At 66.2% G+C, this 22,302-nt stretch overlaps 1 protein-coding gene across 2 annotated transcripts; it reads right to left on the bottom strand.

Moving 5' to 3' along the window:
• Positions 1-1,848: 1,848 nt before the first annotated feature.
• On the bottom strand, positions 1,849-21,686 carry FASN (fatty acid synthase). Of its 2 annotated transcripts, none has more exons than XM_024234548.3 (43): positions 21,577-21,686; positions 19,774-19,907; positions 18,806-18,958; positions 17,096-17,269; positions 16,717-16,917; positions 16,369-16,491; positions 16,169-16,284; positions 15,930-16,064; positions 14,693-15,155; positions 14,353-14,540; positions 13,846-14,035; positions 13,082-13,176; positions 12,700-12,834; positions 12,418-12,621; positions 12,210-12,325; positions 11,839-12,011; positions 11,565-11,756; positions 11,403-11,483; positions 11,134-11,310; positions 10,774-10,953; positions 10,486-10,689; positions 9,689-9,993; positions 8,916-9,305; positions 8,672-8,836; positions 8,469-8,590; positions 8,233-8,387; positions 7,947-8,150; positions 7,668-7,818; positions 7,409-7,587; positions 7,207-7,326; positions 6,943-7,065; positions 6,631-6,851; positions 6,346-6,547; positions 5,962-6,113; positions 5,758-5,849; positions 5,444-5,595; positions 5,091-5,333; positions 4,654-4,842; positions 4,183-4,413; positions 3,861-4,081; positions 3,631-3,729; positions 2,856-3,107; positions 1,849-2,779 (listed from the first exon to the last, which is right to left on the bottom strand). In XM_024234548.3, the coding sequence occupies exons 2-43, from the start codon at positions 19,898-19,900 to the stop codon at positions 2,642-2,644; spliced, it is 7,533 nt and encodes a 2,510-aa protein (XP_024090316.3). In that variant the 5' UTR covers positions 19,901-19,907; positions 21,577-21,686; the 3' UTR covers positions 1,849-2,641. The 2 variants fall into 2 exon arrangements, with proteins under 2 accessions (XP_024090316.3, XP_054393397.2); XM_054537422.2 differs by having other exon boundaries at positions 19,774-19,902; positions 21,577-21,672.
• Positions 21,687-22,302: the final 616 nt, after the last annotated feature.

The raw sequence follows: 22,302 nt of genomic DNA on the forward strand, positions 1-22,302 counted from the left end.
GATGGTGCTTGGCCTAGTGCTCACAGGAGAGCCCCCATAGCCTCCTGCCTGGCGGTCCTGGGACAGCCCCTGCAGCCCCTGCACCCCGCCACTGTCTGCCAGCTCCTCCCGGGTGCTCTGTCCTGCAATCCTGACTCATTTTCCCCCAGACTCTCAGCTCCACTTCCTCAACTCAGGGAGTCTGCTGGACTCCACCTCTCACTGTGCCCGGCCTGGAAGCTGCCAGGCAGAAGGCTGAGGTTACTCTAGGGCTCCCGGCACCTCGTTCCCACCCAGGGGTCACTGTCCTCCTTTGGCCGAGGCCTGGCATCCCCCCAGCCAGCACCTCCTATCCTTTGCCTGGATTTTCAGCTGTTTCCGGTGGTGAATCCAGGCCTTGCTACTCTCTGGATCAGATTTCCAATTCGTTACATTAATTTTCATTTTAATTCGAAAGAAAAAAATAACTGAAGTGAAGATAATTGTGTGACTTAAGGTAACTGTATCTTCATAATAAAGATAGGTGGTTTCTCTTAGGTCTCCCTGAAGCTAATTTGCAACTTGGATGCACCTCAGGCCCATCAGAGCACCTCCTCCCCTGGCAGGAGCTGAGCCAGGAACTTCAGAGACCCCTGGACACCACATTCTGGTACCGGAGAGCCGGGAGAAGCAGGAGGGGTGACAAGAGCCCATGTGCTGGGCACGACCCGCCTTGCCCTGCAGGGCCTGAGGCTGTGGAGATAAAGCAGTTGGGTTCTGAGGCCAGATCAGCCCCAGGCCATCCCCAGATAGGCCTGTGAGCCTCTGTCCTGCCTGGTGGCCCTGAGCCTGTGTGCAAGGCTGGGGTGGGAGTGGCTGGAGGAGGGGTGGAGAGAGGCCAGAGGGGACCACGGCTGAAGGGAGCAGCTGCCTAGTGTTGGGGGACCGCAGGAGGGGTGTGGCTGAGCCTTGCTCCGATGCCCGCCTGCTGTCCACACTCACGCCTGGACACTGCCCACCTGCAGCCGCTGCACCAGGCGCACCCCCCAGCAGGCCCCTGGTGTTCACTGTAGTCCTGGCCCACTGCCCTGCCCTGGAAGATGGCCCCTGTACCCACCCCTCCCCTGCCTCTCCAGCAGGGGCTCTCCCAGCCCCCACCCACCTCTGTGCCTTGGCAGTCACACTGAAAGGGCCTCTTCTGTGGGCATGCCGTGCCTTCCGGAACCCCAGGCTGGCCTGCTTTGCCCATTCCTGAAATCCAATCCTGGCTCTTGCTCCTGCCCATGCCTCTACCCCAGGCTCATGTCCACCCAGCGGCCCCCGCACAGCCACCCGTAGGGTGCTGCCCTTATGGGTCCTGGAGGCTGTGTCCACCCCACCCCTCGATGCTGGGGGTCCAGGTGCCCAGGGCTCCCTGTCCCTTGCTCCCTCCCAGCCTCCACTCCTTCGCCTAAACCCAAGTCTTCTGTGTCAACCTGGCCAGCCGGTGGCGCTATTGACACCGTCTTAGTGAGGCTGTGACGGCATCTTTGGCAGGGCGAATGCCTACAATCTGCTGACTTCAAGCAAATACTATTCTCCACGAGGGGCCTCTCCTCGTCAGCTGAAGACAACTTCCCAGTGTCTGTACCTCCCACACGTTTCTCACCGGTGGTGTTTCTTGGCCAGGGCCTTGGTACACGCCCCCCCAGTCCCAGCGCTTTCCCGGGAAGCCCGGGGGCTGCCACGCGGGCTCCTTCCTCACCCTCTGGCCCAGCCCCGGCTCTGGGACATGGCCTAGGGGTGTGCGGGAACTGGGGACCAGAGGACAGAGGGCATCCCCTTCTGGGTGGGGCGGAGCTGGAGAGCTTGCGGCTGCCGGGTCAGGGAGCAGGGAAGAAAGGACGGCGGTAGAGATTACATGCGGTTTAATTGTGGGAGGCTGAGAGCAGCATTTTTACCAAATTGGTGTAAAAATGAAACAGGGTCCAGACGTGTACACTGACAGTTACAGTAAATTTCAAAATCCAAGCAGCAATTTGAATCATTTCTTGAAAAACAAACACAGACAAACAGCAAACACGGAGTTGGTGCCCGGCCCGGTCCGCAGGGTTGGAGGCAGCCCTGCATCATGGGTGTGGCCAGGCACTATGTGCCTGTGCAGGGGTCCAGCTCCTTGGGGACTGGCCCACGACCTCCCACTCAGCGGGCTGAGCCAATGCCTGGCCGAGAGGGGCCCGCAGCCAGCAGGCCTGGGTGGCTGCCCGCGCCCGCAGGGGACATTGGGGAAATGGGGGCAGAGTGCAGGACCCACACGCTGCCTGAGGAGTCTTAGCAGGGTGGACAGGCCTGGGGGTCTCTACCAGCAATGCAATAAATATGCAAATCCAAGCGCAGAAAGACCAAGCCTAGACCCCATGGGTGCACGAGGCCCAGCCCAGTTCCTGCGGGCACCACCGGCTCTTCACAGACCAAGAGTCTCCAAGTCGGCAGCTCTGGTGTCCCCGAGGTGCCGTGGGAGGCGGCGGGTGGGTGGGACGTGCCTAACCTACGTCTAGCAGCCTCGGGGGGCAGTGGCACTGGGCCAGACAGGGTCCCACCGGCAGGACCCTTCAATCCCGTTGCATGGCGGGGGTGGGGTGGGGTGGGGTGGAGTGGGGTGGGGATGGTGGAGTGGCCTCCGGTGGCAGGCGGGGGCACGGGCCTAGCCCTCCCGCACGCTCACGCGTGGCTCAGCCAGGGAGCTGTGGATGATGCTGACGATGGACTCCAGGCCGCTGCCCTCCAGCAGCGTGCGGTGGTCGCCCTCGATGACGTGGATGGATACTTTCCCATCGCATACCTGTAGGGGATGCAATCAGCTGCCGCCCCACCCCACTCCTATCCCTGTCCCCGCTCCCGTCAGGACCCTTGCGCACCTGGGAGAGGTTGTAGTCCGCGCCCAGGTCCTCGCCGTAGGCGCCACCCGTCTTGGCGCGCAGTAGCATCACGTTGCCATGGTACTTGGCCTTGGGTGTGTACTGCTCAGCGGCACGCAGCTTGTAGTAGAAGGACAGGGCCGCGAAGCTCAGCTCCTGGCGGTCCAGGCCCTGGTGGCTCTTGATGATCAGGTCCACGGCGGCTGCCACACGCTCCTCCAGGCCCTTCAGCGGCAGCAGCGCCTCCAGCACCTGCGGGGTCGGGCTCTGAGCAGGTGCCAGCAGCACCCACAGCACCCGCAGCACCCATAGCACCGGCCTGCCCTGTGTTGCACTGCGGGTGGGCTTTTTTTTTTTTTTTGAGACGAGTTTCGTTTTTGTTGCCCAGGCTAGATGGAGTGGCGCGATCTCAGCTCACCGCAACCTCCGCCTACTGGGTTCAAGCGATTCTCCTCCCTCAGCCTCCCGAGTAGGTGGAACTACAGGTGAGTGCCACCATGCCCTGCTAATTTTTGTATTTTTAGTAGAGAAGGGGTTTCTCCATGTTGGTCAGGCTGGTCTCGAACTCTCAATGTCAGGTGATCCGCCCGCCTCAGCCTCCCAAAGTGCCGGGATTACAAGCATGAGGTACCGCATCCGGACAGAATTGGCTATTAAAAGGGGTGAAGCTGGGGGGCCTTTAACGCTCTTCGCGTCCCATCCCATCCTTCTCTTCCCCCTTCCATTCCTGCCCAGTGCTCTGGGTCCTGTGGCCTCAGGGGTGTCCAGGACCCACCCTGTTGTGCTCCATGTCCGTGAACTGCTGCACGAAGAAGCATAGGGCCTCCGTCTCGGCCTCAGCCTCACAGCCTGGGGTCATCTTCGCCCGGTAGCTCTGAGAGAAAGGAGGGGCTGCTGAGCAGATGGAAAGGGCGGGGCCTCCTGAGCGATGGTCCCCCAAAGCCAGGGCACAGGTGGGGAGCCCAGACGTTTGCCGTAGGCCTCTAGGACCGGCCTGGCTCTCACCTGGGTGTAGGCCAGTACGTAGGTGGGCGAGCCGTCGAACAGGAAGAGGCTGTTGTGGGTGGGGGCCGGGCTCTGCTGGGCCTGCAGCTGGGAGCACATTTCAAAGGCCACGCAAGCCCCGTAGGAGTAGCCGGCCACGCGGTAGGGGCCCTCGGGCTGCACCTGCCTGATGCAGTCGATGTAGTAGGCAGCCAGGCTGTGGATGCTGTCGAGGGGCGCAGCTGCAATGGCAGTGCCGGGCACTCAGCATGTACAGGCGGCAGCCATGGGCCCCGTGATGGCCAGCACTGACCACCGCCTCCAGAGGAGGGCCCGGGAGTACCTCGGGTGCACTGCAGGCCATAGGTGGGGATGCTGAGCCGGGAGGCCAGGCTGTGGAACACGGCGGTGGAGCCCTCGATTGGGTGCACCAGGAACAGGGGCCGCTCCGAGCTCTGCACCAAGTTGAGCCGCATCAGGGTGGGGCCCTCCGGGTTCACCAGCAGGGAGCGCAGGTTCAGCTGAGTCTGCTGCTGGGCCAGACCATCCTCCTTGGGCGTGGGGGATGCCAGCTCTGTGAAGACGGGGCAGATGCCAGGCTGGTCTGGGTGCAGAGCCCTGGCACCCACGCAAGGACACACAGACACGCATGCAGGTCCCCATGGTGCTACGTCAGATGGGAGTTGGGGTGGGAATGCTCAGAACGGCACCCGTGACGAAGGGTGGGATGCCTGCTGGGACACGGTCCAGACAGCAAGGAGGAAGGGCTGGGGAGGCCCGGGGACCCCACTCCTGCCTGGCCGCCCACACGCACCGTTGGCCTCATCCGCCTTTGAGGACAGCTCCTGCAGTTTCCGGAGCGTGAGCTGCCGCACCTCGCGCACGGACAGCACCAGGTTGAGGTCACGCTCCAGCGTCTGGCGCACCTCCACGCTCATGAGCGAGTCCAGGCCCAGGTCCGCCAGTGAGCTGTCCAGGTTGACAGCAGCCAAGTCGCGGATGCCTGGAAGGGATGCGCTGGGTCGGCAATTCCAGAGGGGGCATGGGGACGGCCTGGGTGGGGCAGGGCTGACACCCAGGGGTGTGTGGGCTGTGCATCTCCCAAAGCACCATCACCACAGTGACACCTGCGCCCGCACCCTGGCTCTGCAGATGGGGAAACTGAGGCGCACAGGGCCACGACTGCTATGTCCCCAGACCCTGATGCCAGCAGGGGAACCGCCTGGTGTGGCTCCTGCCGGGAGTGCTCACCCAGGATGTGTGCCACGGCCTCCACCAGGTCCTGCTGGCTGTTCCTGTCCCTGTAGGCCGCAGCCTTCTCAGCCAGCACGAAGCTGCTCAGGACCATGTGGGGCTGGTTCAGGAAGAGGTCCAGCACCTCCAGGCAAGAGGCCATGCGCTGGGGCAGCGTGCCACTGACGATCGTGTTGTTGGTGCTCGTCGTCTCCACCAAAATGCCCACGTCGCCGATGGCGCCCCACTGCACGGCCAGGCCTGTGGGCGACGGGGCAGGTGGGCAGGGCTGCGGGGAGAAGGTGGGGGTGGGGAGTGGCCACTGGGAGAGGGTGGGGTGGGCAGGGCCGAGGGGAGAGGGTGGGGCCCACCTGGGAGGCCTTCGTGCCGGCGTTTCTCACAGATGCGCTCCATGGCGGAATTGGCAAAGCCGTAGTTGCTCTGTCCTGCATTGCCGCGTCCGCAGCTCACAGAGGAGAAGACCACAAAGTAGTCCAGCTCAGGGCACGCCTCTCGGGTCACCCTGTGGGCACGTGTGTCACTCCCTATTGGCCAGCACCCCCAGGAGCCCCCAATGTCCCATCCCCAGGAAAGACCAGAGAGGGCTGTCAACAAACCACCTTGGCTCCCATGGCCCTGAGCCCAGACCCCGGCACAGGCGGGGGCAGGGCTGTGCGGTACCCACCTGTCCAGGTTCAGGGTGCCGCTGTACTTGGGCTTGCAGACGTCCTGGAAGAACTCTGGGGTCTGGTTCTCCAGCATGGCGTCTCTCAAGACCTGGGGGAGGCATCCTCAGCACTCCCTGCAGCTCCAGGGCCTCACCCGCCCACCCAGGGTCCCCCTCTTGGTCTCAGGGCTTTTGAGGGCCCCACTTGGGGCCTTCCCTCACCATGGCCAGGTTGAAGACGCCGCCCACGGGCCCAAGCTGCGCCGCCTCGGTAATGAGGCCCCGGGCCCCCTCCAGTGAGCTGATGTTGCTGGTGGACACCTGCACCTGTACGCCCTGGCGCCTCCACCGGCGGACCTGCTTGGCCTGGTAGCCTGCGGGACACAGGACTGTGGGCTGGACCGGGCCAGGGTACAGTCTCTTCCCCACACGCCGGGCTGGGGAAGTGGGGAGCAGCCGCAGAGCCCCGTCCAGCAAGCCCCCCACAAGATGGAGGTGGACAGACCCCAGGCACTGTGACAGCCCACAATGGTGGGCTGCAGAGAACTCGGGGGCCCGGGTCTGTGCCTGGCCCAGGCTGGTCCACAAGCACCCCTGCCGACTCACCTGTCCGGATCCCGGAGCGAGAGGTCAACACGAGCTTCTGCACCCCGCGCTGTATCAGCCACTGCGCCAACTCCAGGCCGAAGCCACCCAGACCACCAGCGATGATGTAGCTCTTGTGGGCCGGGCAGAAGGTCTGGGAGATGGCTGACATCAGCTTGGGTTTGGCCCCCTTCAGCACTGCCTCTGGCTCCTCCGAAAGCACCTGCGTCCAAGCACCCACCGGCTCAGGCACTGCCTGGGGACCAGAGCCTTGGATGCCCGAGGCGCTGGGGCTCCTCCCCTCACCTGCACGACAACTTTGCCAACGTGCTTCCCTTGGGCCATGTAGCGGAAAGCATCCTCCACCTGGGTCCTGGGGAACACCGTGCACTTGAGGGGCCGTACCACCCCATCCCGGATGCCGGCCTGCACAAGCGCCGACACCTCCCGCCAGTCGGCACTGCTGTCGAAGACCGCATCCAGCAGGATCCCGTGGAATGTCACGTTCTTTAGGAAGATGGCCATGCCTGCGGGCAGGGGCCGTGCTCACCCAGGGCCTTCCACACGTCCACCCACACCCATCCATGCCCACCCCCGCCCAGGTGCTGCCAGCCTCACCAAGTGGGTGGTTCTGAGAAAGGTCGAATTTGCCAATTTCCAGGAAGCGACCGTGCATAGCCAAGCACCTCACGCTGGCCTGCAGCTTCTCTTCCGCCAAGGAGTTCAAGACCAGGTCAACGCCTAGGGGGCCAGAGGGGCCCGACAGTCACACCCACTGCAGGCCCAGCCACCACAGTCCAGAGGGCCAGACCCTGCTTCTCCCTGGGCCGGAGACTAAGCAGGAGACAGGTGGGGGCCGTGGGGGCCGTGGGGGCCACTCACCCTTCCCGCCCGTGTGCCACAGCACATGCTGCTCGAAGGACGTGTCCCGGGAGTTGGCGAAGCTGGTGCTGTCGAGCTCGGGGAACCTGGCCTGGAGGTACGCCCGCTTCTCAGCTGACCCTGGTGAAGAGAGGAGGCGCGGCCGGTGAGCCGGGGTGGCGGGGCGGGAGGGCAGCAGGCGGCTCCGGGGGCGGGGCCTTACCCACGGTGGTGAAGACGCGGCAGCCCAGACTGAGGGCGATGGCGATGGCGGCCTGGCCCACGCCACCCGAGCCCGAGTGGATGAGCACCGTCTCCCTGGGGCGCACCCGCCCGCGCACCACCAGTGCGTAGTAGGCCGTGCTGTAGACGATGGGCACTGAGGCCGCCTCCTCCAGGGTCCTGGGGATACAGCAGGTGGGTCAGCACAGGCCTGGCCGCCATCCACGTGGGGCCCGGGCTCACACCCTTGACACACTCACCAGTTGGAGGGCACATCCCAGAGGAAGTCCGATGACAGCAGGACAGAGGTGGCCAGGCCCTTGGCAGGCACCAGTCCCATCACACGCTTGCCGCTGGCATCTCGGCCCGAGAACTCCATACCTAACAGGCTGTCCTGGGAGGTCCACTTCCCTGGGGGAGACGGCACGGAGCCCCTCACCGCCCGCCCTTCCCTCCCGAGGGGCTCCCAGGCAGGTCCTGGCTGCTGGGGTCTCTGCTCCCCGGCCCAGTCCACTCCCACGGCCCCACGCCAACCATACCTGGGATGGCATCAGGGGACAGCTTGCCAGTGGCCAGCATGATGTCGCGGAAGTTGAGGGAGGCGTAGTAGACCGTGCAGAGCTGGGCGCCAGGGCGGGCGGGCTGGGCGTGGCGCAGCGAGGAGCAGACCCAGCGGAGGGAGGACAGGTCCCCCCGGGTGAGGGTGGTCACGAAGGCGTGTGCCGTCGGCTCCTCAGGCTTGTCTAGGGAAACAGGGAGGTGGGGCTGCTGCGGGGCCTTCAGGTGCAGTCTCCCGGGAGGGGCAGGGCAGCGTCGGGGGCTCACCCTCCTCCAGCAGGAAGTGACGGAAAGCCCCCCAGGCCCCGTCGCGGTAGACGTTCATCACCAGGTCTCCCTGCAACACCTTCTGCAGTTCCGCGGAGCCCGGGTCCACCTCCGGGACGCGGGAGGTGCTGCTGAGGTTGGAGAGCAGCACACACCTGGGGGCAGAGGCAGGGAGCTCAGGCTGGGGAGGGGGAGGCTGGTGGGGAAGGGGAAGCGGTGAGGGGCCGTGCTCCTACCGGAGGCGGTTCCCGCCGGGCTCTTGGCGGAGACAGTTCACCAAGCCCACCACACCCGAGGTGGCGCAGTTGATGGCCTTCAGCCACACAGGCCTGGAGGAGTCTTCGTCAGCCAGGATGCCCTACGGCGGGTCGGGGAGGGTCAGGCCACACTCAGCAAGTTGGGAGGTGGGGCGGGGCCTGGAGGTGGGGCGGGGCCTGACCTTCAGAGACTCCACCCAGCGGAAGCTGGTGTCGTCCACCGGCAGGAAGATGGGGCTGTCCTGCGGGGCGGGCCGGCGGCACAGGAAGAGCGTGGAGCCGTAGAAGGACTTCTTCAGGCCCACCAGGCGCAGCGACACCCTGGAGAAGAGGCTCTCCCATGCGTCCTGTGGGGGTGGTGGTCAGCACCCTGCCGGCCTGGCCCTCATCCGGCCCCCACCCCGTCCCCCTGCCCGGCGGCCGCACCTGGCTCAGGATGCCCTGGCCGTACTGTGGCTCGGCGGAGGTGAGGAAGGCCACGGTGTCCCCGAGGGGGTGCCCCCGGAGCAGTGTGTGCAGCAGCAGGAAGCCCCCTTCTCTCAGGGCAGCCACCATATTGCTGAGAGCTGAGGCCGGGTCCCCGAGAGCAGCCACAGCACAGTTGCACACCAGGAGGTCAGCGCTGCCCAGGGCGCTGGGGGCAGGGTCTGCAGGATCCCACTGGCCCTGGGCAACGTCGTGTTGCTGCAGCTCGTCCTGGGCAGCCTCCAGGGCCTGGGGGTGGCGATCGGTGGCCGTGTAGCTCAGCTGCAGCAGGGGATGGGGGCTGAGCAGGCCTGGGATGCGGGAATACAGGTGACCATGGCCAGCCAGCACCTGTAGGGGGTAAATTCTGGAATCAGCCCCACACCAGGCAGGTGCCCCTGACCTGGGACTGGGCAAAATGTCCATGAGGCCACAGTCTAGCAGAAAGGCTTCCCTGTCAACCTGATGACGGTGCCAGCCGTGGGCACACAGATGCCACTGGTCTTGTCCCTGGGGTCCTGCCTAGGGTGTACCTCTTGGAGCCCACGGGCGGGCCCTCCACGGTGGCTGTGTGGGCCGCACAGGACACCTGCACAGAACCACAATGGGAACTGGCCGGACCCACCCACCGCCCAGGGCCTGCCCCGTGTCTGTGGTGCTGTCTCCTGCAACTGATGTCGGGGTGGGTCCTACCATGTTCGGGGCAGAGGCCTGGCTGCCCAGGAGGCACCCACCTCCACCACCTTCATCTTCTGGCTGGGCATGTTCTCCACGGCAGTGTCCAGGCAGGCCTTGAGTGCTGGGGAGTCCAGGAGGCCGCTGAGCAGGGGGTCCTCTGGCAGCTTGGGCCTCTCCTGGGCCAGCACCTGTGCCAGCTCTAGCTGCAGGTTCCCGTTGAGCTGAAGCCTGCAGGCAGCCGACAACAGCCGGGGCAGTTCCTGCTGTGAGGGGTCCCGGGGGACCTGGGCCCCATCCAGTCCAGGCACCGCCATCTTCAGCCCCTGCTGGGTCACCTTGGTCTGCAGTGCCTGCGCCAGCCCTGGGGAGGGAGGGAGGCAGGCCTGGTGTTCCCAAAGCCCCAGGGCATCTGCCTGGCATGGGCTCTCAGACCCACTCCGTCCTTCTGGGGCCACCACCCAGCTTTGCCCACAGGATGAGAAATAGCTGAGGGTGGAGGAAGGGGCTGCCCACCATTGGGATGTTGACTCCTGCTCACTGTAGACACAGTGAGGGGCCGGATTCAGCTGCAGGGGCTACTCTGTGCCTAGCCAAGGTGTGACCTTGGGCCGAATCTGTCATCTTTGCCCCCAAGTACCCCTTCAAGACTGAGGAACAGTGACCAGGGACGAGGAAGGCTGGGGGCTGGGGGAGGGAGGGAGGCCGCCGCCGTGAGCTCCGGCTGGAGGGTTGGGCTAGGGTCGCTGACTCCAAAGGGGGCCCCGTGGAGAAACAAGTCTGGGGTCAACATGAAGGGGAGGCGATCACTCCCCGTTGCCAGAGGTGTCCGAAGCCGGCAGGGCCGGGACCTCACCCTTGCACAGTTGCAGCTCCTCCTGCAGGGCAGCGTGCTCAGACAGGCACCCCTCCTCTATGTGGGGAGTGAAGCAAAACTTCTCCAGGATGGGCACCTGCTGCTCCTGCTGCCGCCGCGGGGCTGACTCAGTGTGGAGCCTGGAGATGTGGACGCCTCCGGCCACTATGACCTTCAGCCACCTGCTCACCACCACGTCAGCCACTGTGGGGACAGGCTGGGTGAGTGCGGCATAGTTGGCTGGGGACACTGGGCTGGGGCTGGGGCTGGGGCTGGGGCTGGGGCTACCTTGGGCCTTGTCCTGCAGCATGTACAGCTTCTGCCTGTGGGTGGCAGGGTCGATGTGGATGGCGGTGATACGGGTGGGCAGGTACAGGCCGTGCTTGGCCAAGCCCAGGATGGATATCTGCAGCATGGTGTCCACGAAGCTCACCCAGTTATCCTTCCACAGCAGCCTCCCTGAGTCACCTGCACACAGGGCCTGGTTGGTGCTGTGGAACTCCCAGGTCCCTGGGGCCACCTCCCAGAGCCCACGGGGCCCCTCTGCTCCCTCCCAGGCTGCATGCCCAGCCGTGGGTGCCCTCTGTGGTCCCCACAATGACGACCACCCTCCCCGGGGGCTTGGGCAGCAGTGTAGTCAGTACCCACCTTCCAGGCTGGCCTCCAGAATGCCCTGGAAGTGAGGGCCGTAGTCGTAGCCGCGCAGACGCAGCTCCTTGTAAACTTCAGCCTGGGCCAGGAAGAGGGGCTCCGCGGGGTCGGGGGTGGGGCTTTCCGGGTGGTCGAAGAGCCTGGGGTCAGGGTCATCCCACTGGTACACCTTCCCTGTGGGAAGGCAGGTGCGGAAGGGCCTGAGGACGGGTGGCATGGCCAGTGGGCACAGCCTCCGCAGCTCCCGTGCCACCAGCCCTGCTTACCACTCGCTACCAGGTTGCCGTTCTCTGACACCTCAAAGGTTCGGGAGGCTTCCAGGAGCCGTACCTCCAAGGACACTGTCCCTGCAGAGCAAGGGAGTTGGAGATCAGAGAGCAGCACCTGCCCCCCAGCTACCCCCGCCTTGGTCCTGGGGTGCCCCTCACCAGTCTTGGGCAGGATGGTGGCCTGGTGCAGCACCACGTCCTCAAACACCACGGGCAGCTGCTCGATGGCCAGGCCCAGGGCGCGGGCCAGCGTCTTCCACACTATGCTCAGGTAGCCAGTGGCAGGGAAGAGGATGCGACCATCGATGGTGTGGTCTACCAGGTAGTGGTCAGGAGACTCGGAGCTGGTGTCTGCGGGAGGGCATAGGCCTCAGCACAGAGCTGGCGTCTGTGGGGAGGGAAGAGCCTGCCCACCCGCCGGGCCCCTGTTCACCGATGTTGTAGACGGCGGCCGAGGGGGAACCAGAGCCGTTGGGGAAGTCCTCGGCGGCCGGCACGTCCCAGGCCAGGCTGTGGTCCCACTTGATGAGTGGGGAGATGAGGGGGGTTCCTCGGGGAGCTGGGAACTCCACAGGTGGGAACAAGGCATTGGGGTCGGCGTCGATGCTATGGAGAGGGGAGGCACGGGCGACACACCCATCACCGGGGTCCAGGGGCTCTGGGTTCAGCCCACCCACTCCCTGCGGTGGACCATCCAGGGCTGCTGCCACTGGCCTGGGTCAGCGAGGGGCCCGCAGCCCTGCTCACCCACCCCACGCCGTCCCCGACTCTAGGAGACGAGACTCGGGCTGGGAAGGGACCCACCCTGAGAGGTGCAGCCTGCCGATGCCGGCCAGGAAGAACTCCAGGTTGTCCCTGTGATCCTTCTTCATCAGGGGGATGATGGTGCAGCTCGGTTTCAGGCCACGCTTCAGGACAGCCTAGGTGTGGCAGAGCAGGTGGGCTCTCTTGGTGCTCAGCTGAGGCGCCCATCCCAGGCTCCCGGTGCCTGCTGCCCTCAGGCTGGGCCTACCTGCAGCAGGGCGTGGGGCGCGATCTCCAGCACCACCGCGTGCTCAGGCACATGCCACAGGGCCTCCTGGAACAGCACAGGGCTCACCAGGTTGTTGACGTTGTACTCGGCGGAGGACGTGCGTGCCAGGCTGCTGTGCCACTGGGCCTTGGGGATAGAGGTGCTGAGCCAGCGGGCTGAACGTGGCTTCGGCTCCCGGATCACCTGCATGATGGGCCAAGTCAGTGCTGGGTTGTGGGCCCCCCGGCCCGCCCCGCACCCCCCTAGGCCGTGTTAGCCCACCTTCTTGAGCGCCTGCAGCAGTGGGGGTGCGATGGCCTCCATGAAGTAGGAGTGGAAGGCCAAACCGCCGGTCCGCACCTCCTTGGCAAACACACCCTCCTTCCTCAGCTGCTCCACGAACTCAAACACCGGGGCCTGGGCATCGTGGGAGGCTGGATAAGCATCCTGGCTGGGCACCCACCTCAGGCTCGGAGAGGTAGGACACACTCACCTCACCCCGAGGGAACCGAGAGGGAATGGGCAAGGGACCTGGGGACAAACCTGCCCCATGCCCCAGGCCCGTCAGAGCCTGGTGGGGCGTAGACCGTGGCCGCGTGTCCCTGCCAGACTTGGAATGGCAGGCGCAGGGGACAGAGGAGCCCGCCCGGGCCGCAGCACGCACCTGAGGTCCCGAGATGGTGACTGTGTCCTTGGAGTTGTGGCAGGCGGGCACCACGCCCGGGGGGCAGCGCTGTTTACACTCCTCCCAGGACAAACCTATGGCAGAGCCAGCCTCAGAGGCTTAGCGTGGGGACCGAGCCGCTCCCAGCCACCCAGCCACCCACCCACCCAGGACACCGCCTGCAGCTGGGGGCGGTAATGACAGGCGTGGTAATGGCAGCCTTGGAGCCTTCATGAGAAAGGCCCGCCCCCTGCTGTGTTTGACCCGTGGGTGGAGGTGTCATTACAGAGCTGCCACTCCAAGGGCAGCTCCTGGGAGCCCGGTCCCCAGATGGTGGTCCCCTCAGTCCTCTGCAGCCAAGGTTCTTTCCAGGCCCTGCCTACGTGTGGCCCCTGAGGCTCAGAGATGGGTGCCAACAGAGGGTACCAGTCTGAGGGAACCCTGATGACCTGTGTGTTGGTTTCACCAGAGCCCCTGGGTTCTTGCTACGCTGGGGCTGTGTGCTCATCACACGGGTGCTCCACGCAGGCCTGATGCCCATGGACACGTGCCTAGACCCAAGGCTGCCAGGTGTGGGGCTAGTGGGGCAGCTGCATGGGCACTCGCGCACAGCTGTGTCTGAGCTGGGTGTCCCCGGGCCAGCGGGGGCCACTCTATCCTACGGGGGCCAGGCCAGGGCTGCAGGTGAAGATCCCACAGCGAGAAGGCAGCCTCCTTTCTTGGAGGTGCTGGGGGCCCCTCCGGGAGACCTCAGGGACACCTACCCACGGCTGCCATGGCGCCCGGCGGGAGATGGGCTTCTTTGATGCACTGTCCCCTCCAGTAGGCAGCGAGGACGGCCTCCTCCTGGGACAGGCAGCCGTCGGCGTAGCCACAGGCCACCTCCCCCAGGGAGTGGCCGATGATGCCATCTGGCCTCAGCCCCATGCAGCTGAGCAGGTCTATGAGGCCTATCTGGGGTGGGAACAGGACACTCAGGTCGCAACCTCCAACAGGTACAGCTGTTGGGGGCGGCCCCCGGCCCCACTAGGCCATCTCCACCCTCGCGCCCCATTGACCCTCCCAGGTCTCCTGATAGGAAAGAAGCCTCTATGGCCCCCACACAGCCCCACTGAGACCCCTCCTCCCCTCCCGTCCTGCCCCCAGCACAAGGCTCTGCCCAGCAAAGGGGCTGTCAGGGACCCCGGACTGGACACTGCAGCTCCTGGGCTCCAAGAAACGCCAGAGCCCTGGGGCTGGCGTTGCTCACACGCCGGCAGGCTGGGCCCTACCTGGATGGCGGTCAGGCTCACGAAGGCGTGGACGATGTCATCAAAGGTGCTCTCGTCTGTGCTCAGCAGCAGCTGTGACACCTTCAGGCCTAACGGCTTCACAGCCTCATCGGAGCGCAGGATGGAATCTCGGAAGCGGTCCAGGCGCATGAGGCTCAGCCCCATCCCGCGCCACTGTGTGCCCATCCCTGTCCCAGACAGCATGTCACGAGGCTCAGCCCCATCCCGCACCACTGTGTGCCCATCCCCGTCCCAGAGAGCACCTCAGGGGACCACCAGCTCCAGCTCGCCTGCCTTTCCCCAGGGAAGGGACCACCTCGGGGGCAGAGTGTGGGCTCACCAGAGCAGATGAACCAGAGCGGGCGCTCGCCAGCGGGCACCTGCTGCACCTCTGGGCCACCGCGCTCACCACCCAGCACGGCGTAGCCACGGAAGGGCATGGCAGTGGCGGGGACGGCGGTGATGTCATTCAGCATGCTGAGGAAAGCCAGGTCCTGGCTGTGCTGGAGGCCCTGCTCCAGCAGCTTCCGCACAGCCTCGGGGGTGCGTCCGCTGGCCCGCAGCAGACGGGGCAGGGTGGCATGTGGGGCGGGTGCCAGGGGTGGCTGCGTGTTGGGCCTCAGGATGACGTGCACATTGGAGCCCCCGAAGCCAAAGGAGTTGATGCCCACGTTGCCGCCACGGACGGGCATGGGCTGGTCCACCACCTGCAGCCGCCCATCCAACAGCGCTGGGATCTCAGGGTTGGGGCTGTGGAAGTGGAGGTTGGGGACCCAGAGCCCGTGCTCCAGGGACAGCAGCACCTGCGGGGGTACGTGGTGGGTGGGCAGCCACCCCACTCCCTGTACCGCTGCCTGAGCTGGAGGCAGGCACCTCCCTGAGACTCTCATGTGGGGCCAGGGTTCCAGGGCCCTCTCCGACACACTTTCTGTCCCCAACCTAATTCTGCCATGGCACAGGGGTCCGATGACTGAGCCGCCGTGGCCCTGCCCTCAGCTTGGTCCAAGACCTCCCCCCCTTCGGGCCTTGCTGCCTCCCAGCCTGACGCGGACCCACCAAAGCCTGGCTGTGGCCTGAACACTAAGGCCCCCTTGGCCCAGATGTTGCATCTCAGAGGCTGCAGAAGTTGGGGGGCAGAGGGCGTGAGTGATTGTGGGTGTTGGGGCTCCTGTGCCTGGTCTCTCTGAAGGGCCCCAGGCCTCTGCTAGTGGGTCGGGAAGCTGTAGGGACGGGTGGGCGACACGGGAGACCCTGATGGCGCCGTGGACACCCCCAGGCCTGCTCCTGCCTTGCTCTTCCCACCCAAGCGACTCCTCCAGCTCGGCTCCCTGTCCGGCAGGCGCTCTGCCCCCGCATCAGACCCCCAGGGAAGGCCCAGCGAGCCTGGCTATGAGCTCTCCCTGCTGTCAGCCTCAGTGCCTCTGCTCAGACCCGCAGCATAGCCCGGGGGACAAGGGCTCGTGGTGGGGAAGCCCCCGCCTCCACTTGGCAAAGAGGAAGCAGCAGTGCCCAGCCATGACGCAACCCAGTCCCAGGGAGCAGGAGCCTGAGGGACCCCCAAGCCCAGCCCCACATACCTTGGCCAGGGCTGCCAGCCCCGAGGCTGGCTCCGGGTGCCCCATGTTGGACTTGGTGGAGCCGATGAGCAGCGGCTCCTGGCGGGTGGCACACAGGGCTCGGGTGATGCCATTCAGCTCCTGGGGGTCGCCCACCTGTGGGAAACATGGGGGGTGAGGGGCTCTGGCCAGGTCACCTCTCCAGGCATGGGTGTAGGTTAGGGTCATGGGGTGGTGAGTGGCGGGGGGGGGCGCATCACCTTGGTGCCTGTGCCGTGGGCTTCGACGTACTCAAATGACTCAGGGGCCACTCCGGCCGACTGGTACAACGAGCGGATGAGCTGCTCCTGGACATCTCCTGAGGGGAAGGTCACGCCTGCGGAGGGCTCGGCTCAGTTCTGCAGCCCCAGCCCCGGCTCTCACCTGCCCCCCAGCACCCCGGAACCCCGGCAGAGCCCACCTTGCTCCTTGAAGCCATCTGTATTGGTGCCGGCGTTCAGGATGGTGGCGTACACCCGCCGGGCCAGGGACTTCTTGGTCAGCAGGACGGCCACCACACCCTCCGAGCGGCAGTACCCGTTCCCTGGGTGTAGCAGCACCTCAGGCCCTGGGCTCAGCCCCACGCCGGCCCCCACCCCACCGGGAGGAGCTCTGGGGTGTGGGGTGGGTGCTTGGGTGGGGGATCCCGGGAGCTGTGGGGAGTGTGCGGGGGGCCGTCCTGTGCCACTGTCCCGCCTGCCCCGGCCACGCGGCTGCACACTCCTGTGCCACTGTCCCGCCTGCCCCGGCCGCGCAGCCGCACACTCACCCGCTGCGTCGAAGGCCTTGCAGGTGCCCTCGGGGCTGAGCATCCCCAGCCTCAAGAACTGCACAGAGGTGTTGGGCTTCAGCAGGATGTTGATGCCCCCCACGATGGCGGCAGGGCACTGCCCGCTGTGGATGGCCTGGTAGGCGTTCTCCAGGGCCATCAGGCTGGAGGAGCAGGCCGTGTCCAGGGCGATGCTGGGCCCTGCAAGGAAGGGCGCTGCGGCTCAGCTGGGGCTGTGAGCACACGAGACCCCTGAGCACACCTCCTGCCACCAGGCTGGACATACACTGCACGGAGTGAGCCCATGCCACGTGGTTTCTGCTTAGCATGTGGGGACCTGAAGGTCACCCACTATCGCAGGAGGCTGGGCAGGACCCACCTCTGAAGTCGAAGAAGAAGGAGATCCGGTTGGCCATCATTGCTCGCTGGCAGCCCACCATGCTGTAGCCCACGAGTGTCTCGGGGTCTCGGCTCAGGGCCTCCGAGGTCTCAGAGCCGCTCACGCCCACCCAGACGCCAGTGTGTGTCCCTCGGAGTGAATCTGGGTTGATGCCTGCCACAAAAGTGGTCAAGACGCCACGGCTGGGCCCCACAGTGCAGCCAGCCCACCCACCCGGCTCTGGGGCGAAGGTCCCATCTCGGCCTCACTCGCTTGGGGTGGGGGGGGGTCCATCCCAGTGGGACCCTGGAAGGGACCTAAGGAGAGTGAGGTGTCCTGCAGAGGGACCAAAGCAGAGCCTGTGGCCAGCAGCCAGCCCAGGTGAGGCTTGAAACAAGAACCAGGTCACAGAGGCAACGAGGCGGAGGGGCAGGCAGGCCCAGGGGAGGGCACCAGGCGCGGCCAGAGTGGCTCCGGGAAGGACAGAGGGCAGCATTGTCCCCAGGCGACGCCTTTGGCCCCTGGTGTCACCGGCAAGCTCTGATGAGCCCGTCGGCCAGTGGCCTTTCCAGCACCAAGGGCAGCCTGCGCCAGGACAGGCCGTGATAAGGAGCCGAGGAGACAAAGGCCAAGTGTCCAGGCTCGGGAAGGAGAGACGGACACCGGCCACCCCCAGGGAGCAGAACCTTAGTCTTGGGGTGGGGCCTGGCAGCAGGAAGCCCGCAAGAGAAGGGCTTCCACCTCTCGGCCAGCAGGGCCGCTCCTCGCCCCTGGTGGGCTGGCTCTGCCCTAGGGTGGGTGGGTGTATGAACCACTCACACCCAAGGGCAGCCCAGGGCTCAGCCTCCCCCTCAGGAGGTCCTTCTCCGCCCGGGGAAGGAGCACCTGGATCTTAAGAAAGGGCACGGCTGGGTGTGGTGGCTCACGCCTGTAATTCCAGCACTTTGGGAAGTTGAGATGGGTGGATCACGAGGTCAAGAGATCGAGACCATCCTGGCAAACATGGTGAAACCCCATCTCTACTAAAACTACAAAAATTAGCAGGGCGTGGTGGCGGGCGCCTGTAGTCCCAGCTACTCAGGAGACTGAGGCAGGAGAATGGCATGAACCCAGGAGGCAGAGCTTGCAGTGAGCCGAGATCGCGCCACTGCACTCCAGCCTGGTGACAGAGTAAGACTCCTCTTAAAAATAAATAAAAAATAAAAAAAAAAAGAAACGGTGTGGCGCTTGTCCGAGGTCAAATGCCAGCCAGAGCGAGGGCCAGGCTGGCGGGATGGGGTGGAAATGCCTTGGGTGGGGGACGTGGGAGAGGGTGGTGGGAGAGGGTGGTGGGGAGAGACAGCAGGGCCGGCGCTGTCCGCTGCTTGGCTGGTGGGGGTGGGGGCCCGGAGGGCCCCTCAAGAACCTCCTGCTCTGCCTCTCGTCACTCCAGCCCCGGCCCTGGCCCCAGCACCAGCCAGACATCAGAAGCGAGGAGACTGGTACGCTCAGGTCAGGGCACACCCGCGACACCTCTGGGGTGCAGTTGTGAAACTGCAGCCTACCCCACGGCTCACACCTCCCTGAGCCCGTTGGCCAGGCCAGGGGCACAGCCGGGGAGGGTAGGTGGTGCCAGCACCTGGTTCTACCAGAAGCAAGAAGACAGAACACTGCCTGTTCCACATGGGCAGCAGGAGCCCTCGGGGCAGCAGTCTCGAATGCCAGACCCACCTCCGTCCACGATGGCTTCATAGGTGACTTCCAGCAGCAGCCGCAGCTGAGGGTCCATCGTGTGTGCCTGCTTGGGGTGGACTCCGAAGAAGGAGGCATCAAACCTAGACAGATCCTTCAGCTTGCCGGACCGCCGGGGCAGGCCATAGAGCCCTGTGGGACAGGCAGGTGTTTAACTCTCTGACGGAAGCTGCCCGTAAGTGGGGGCCCTGTGGGGTGCTGCAGACCCCCGAGGGCCCATGGTGGAATTAAGAACTCTCTGCTATGCCTGGGAGGCCCAAACAATGGAGCAGAATCCCCAGGAGGGGAAGACCATGGCCCCAGAGCGGGGACTGGTACGACCAGGTCTGCTGCACAAGACCCAAAAGCCCCAATCCTGAGACGGGCCACAGAACAGACAGAGCTCGGTGAGAGTGAGGCTGGGGGACCATCTGCCTGGCTGATGCCTCGGCTCTACCATGCTGACTCACAGCTTGCCCGTCAGGTAGAGCTGCTCTGTGTAAGAGCCTACTGGGTGTGGGGCAGTTGCTCCAGCCTCCCGGAGCACACCTGGTATGCAAACTGCCAGCTCAGGACAGACACGGGCGGGGGCAGCCTGGCCGGAAGGGCTCTGGCCCCCCGCACCCCCGGCATGGGTGAGAGACCCCAGCCCGCCACCCATCCTCTGAGCTTGGCTCCTCCGTAACAAGCAGATGGGCCCTGCCTGGGCCAGCCCTCGGCCTTGCAGTCATTGGGGGAGCCTCCTGGCGGGCTGGGCGCATTTTCTAGGCCACTCTGGTGCAATGTCCAAGAAGGAGGCTGCAGCTTGGCCTCACCCATGGGTGACCAGTGGCTTTGCAGCTGGGACCGGCCGGCCTCAGGCCAGTGTCTGGGTGATGAGGACACAGCGCAGCAGGGAGGCTGGTGTGAGGACAAAGGTGGAGATGGAGCTTCCCACCCCAGGCACGCGGAGCCCCGCAGGCACATACCCGCCTTCCAGCGACGGTCATCGTCCGTGACCATGTCCACACTGCCAATGAGGTTGTCCCAGAACTCCTGCAAGTTCTCCGACTCCGGCAGCTTCCCGGACATGCCGGCAATCACCACCTCCTCCATGGCTGCTCTGCAGGGCGGGCGGTATGAGTGCCCCACACATCCCGGCCACCATACCCCTGTCAGCAGCCTCGGCACCCAGAACAGGTGGACACCCATGGGGCCAAGCGTCACCCTGAGGGTCCATGTGGGCCCTGGCTCCTGCAGCTCCCTTCCTCATGTGGCCAATTCCTGGGCCCTGACCCCGCTCTCGCTGGGAGGGGCTGCGTGCTCTGGGAACAGGCCCGCCTCTGGGCCCTGACCCATTCAGTTCAGAGTATTGGCTGGGGTACCCCACTGGAGCCCTGCAGCCCTGGCCCCCCCAGCAGTTAGTGGTTTCTGCGCCTGTGTCGGCTTCCGCTCGGCTGAGTCTCAGCCTTCCAAGGCTCCTGGAGCTTGTCCCAGGCCATCCCTAGGGCACCAGGGGGCTCACAGTGAGGAGCAGGCAGAGTCACCTGAGATGGGGACAAGGCCTCAGGTGGCCTGCTAAGGGCCATCAAGGAAACGGAGAGGCAGGGTCCCAAAGCTGGGGCATGGAGGTGGCAGGGAGCCCTAGAGGGGGTACTCAGCACCCATGCTCACCCGTGTTGGGGTGGGGGCCCGCTGTCCAGGCCAGCCCAAGAGCCACCAGGGCTGGGGAGGGACGAAATGGGGATAGCCTGTGCTCTGGGGGAAAGGTGGCCCCTGCCCCACTGTGGACCGACTCAGCCAGTCCAACCCCTCCAGCAGGGTCCAACCTGGAGAACCACTCCTGGCCAGGACACGCAGGTGTTGCCTGGCACCCTTCACCTGCGCGGGTGAACCCACAGACGTTTGCCTCCCCAGACCGACCCACACCACAGGAGGCCCTCCCTGGAGCCCAGGTCCCTAAGACCCCGAACGGGTGCCCAGGCCGCCGGCTCCTCCTCCGGCATGGGGGCTCGTTCAGCCCTGCGGGGAGGGGGCGGAGGCCAGCGCTGGTCTGGCCACTCGCACGAGGCCCCAGGGCCTGATGCGCGCGCCGCCCCTCGGCAGTGCGGCCTCCCTCGGGCCGTCCCGGCAAAGAGGCGGCCGCCTTCCCACCCACCGCGATTCACAGAGGCTTGGCTGCCCCGGGCCGGCTCCAGGCCCGCACGCTGGGTCCTCGCCGCTTGCTATTCACGCGGGGTTGACGGCCAGGCAGGGGCCTGGGGGTGGGAACACCGCGGCGCGCCCGGCCTCCCTTCGCCGCGGGCGGGGGCTGCTCGGGACCCCTGCGCTCCGGCCGGGCTGCGCCACGTGATGGGGAGGCCGGTCCCGGCGCGGCCCCTGCGCCCCCCCCGTTCCTCCCTCGCGGCGTCCCCTTCGGGCTGGGCCTCGGCTACGAGGCGGCCCCGGGAGGAGGATGCGGCGGCGCCTTTGTGGGCGCGGGGAGGCCGAGCCGGTGGCTCCTCCAGGCCCTTCAGGGTCCGCGGCCTCCCCACCAGGAAGCGAAGGCGGCTGTTGGCGGCTTTCCCCGGCGTCCTTCCCCCGCCATCCGCCCACCTACTCCGCGGGGCCCCGGGCGCCTCCGAAGGGGCACGAACACCGAGACCCGGACAGGCCGCGCAGGCGACCCCTGGATACGGGGCCAGGCCACGCGCGCCCCGAGAGCGGAGGATGAGGAGCCGGGCCGCCCCGGGGACCCCGGGCCGAGCCCTGACCACGACCCGTGCCCCGGCCCCAGCGCCGGCTGCTCGTACCTGGTGAGGGCGCGGGCGGCGGTGCGGGCGGCGGAGAGCGAGGCTGGAGCGCGGCGGAGCGGGAGGCTGAAGCGCGGCGGAGAGGGAGGCCGGGGCCGCTGCCGTCTCTCTGGCTCCCTCTAGGCCGGCGCCGACGCTATTTAAACCGCGGCCATCCCCGGGCGGCCACGCCACATGGGCTGACAGCTTGGCTGCGCCGCCCAGGCCAATGAGCGTCGGGGCTGCGCCCCGGGACCCGGCGCGCCGCCGCCGGTGGGGTGATGCCCGTGCGCGCCGCCGCCCGAGCCGGGACCCTGCGCGGGAACGCGCCGGGGGGGTGGGGCTGGGACTGGGGAGCGCCGGGGGCGGCGCGGGCGGGCGGGAAATCACCGCCCCCCTACTTCCGCCTCCCGCCGCGCGGGCCCCGACGCGCACGCGGCTGGGACCGAGCCCGCGGCGCGCCTCCGGGGCCGTCCCCGACCCCCGTGTCCGCCGGGGCCACGTGTGCGGGATGGGAATGCTTGGGCCACACTGGGGACTACACCGTGGCCACACCGGGGGTCCAGCCGGCTGCGGCGGGGCGTTCGGACCCACAGGCGCGCGGAAGGACGGACGGACCCGCGTGCCCGCACTTCGGCGGCCGACTCCACGCCGCAGTCGCTGCCTGCGCGGAGCCGGCTGAGGGCGTGGCGCGGCGGCAGCAGCAACCAATCGGGCGCCAGGGGTGTTCGCGCCGGCCCAATGGCG

This window comes from Pongo abelii, chromosome 19 (assembly GCF_028885655.2).
Source record: "Pongo abelii isolate AG06213 chromosome 19, NHGRI_mPonAbe1-v2.0_pri, whole genome shotgun sequence".
Lineage (NCBI taxonomy): Eukaryota > Metazoa > Chordata > Mammalia > Primates > Hominidae > Pongo > Pongo abelii.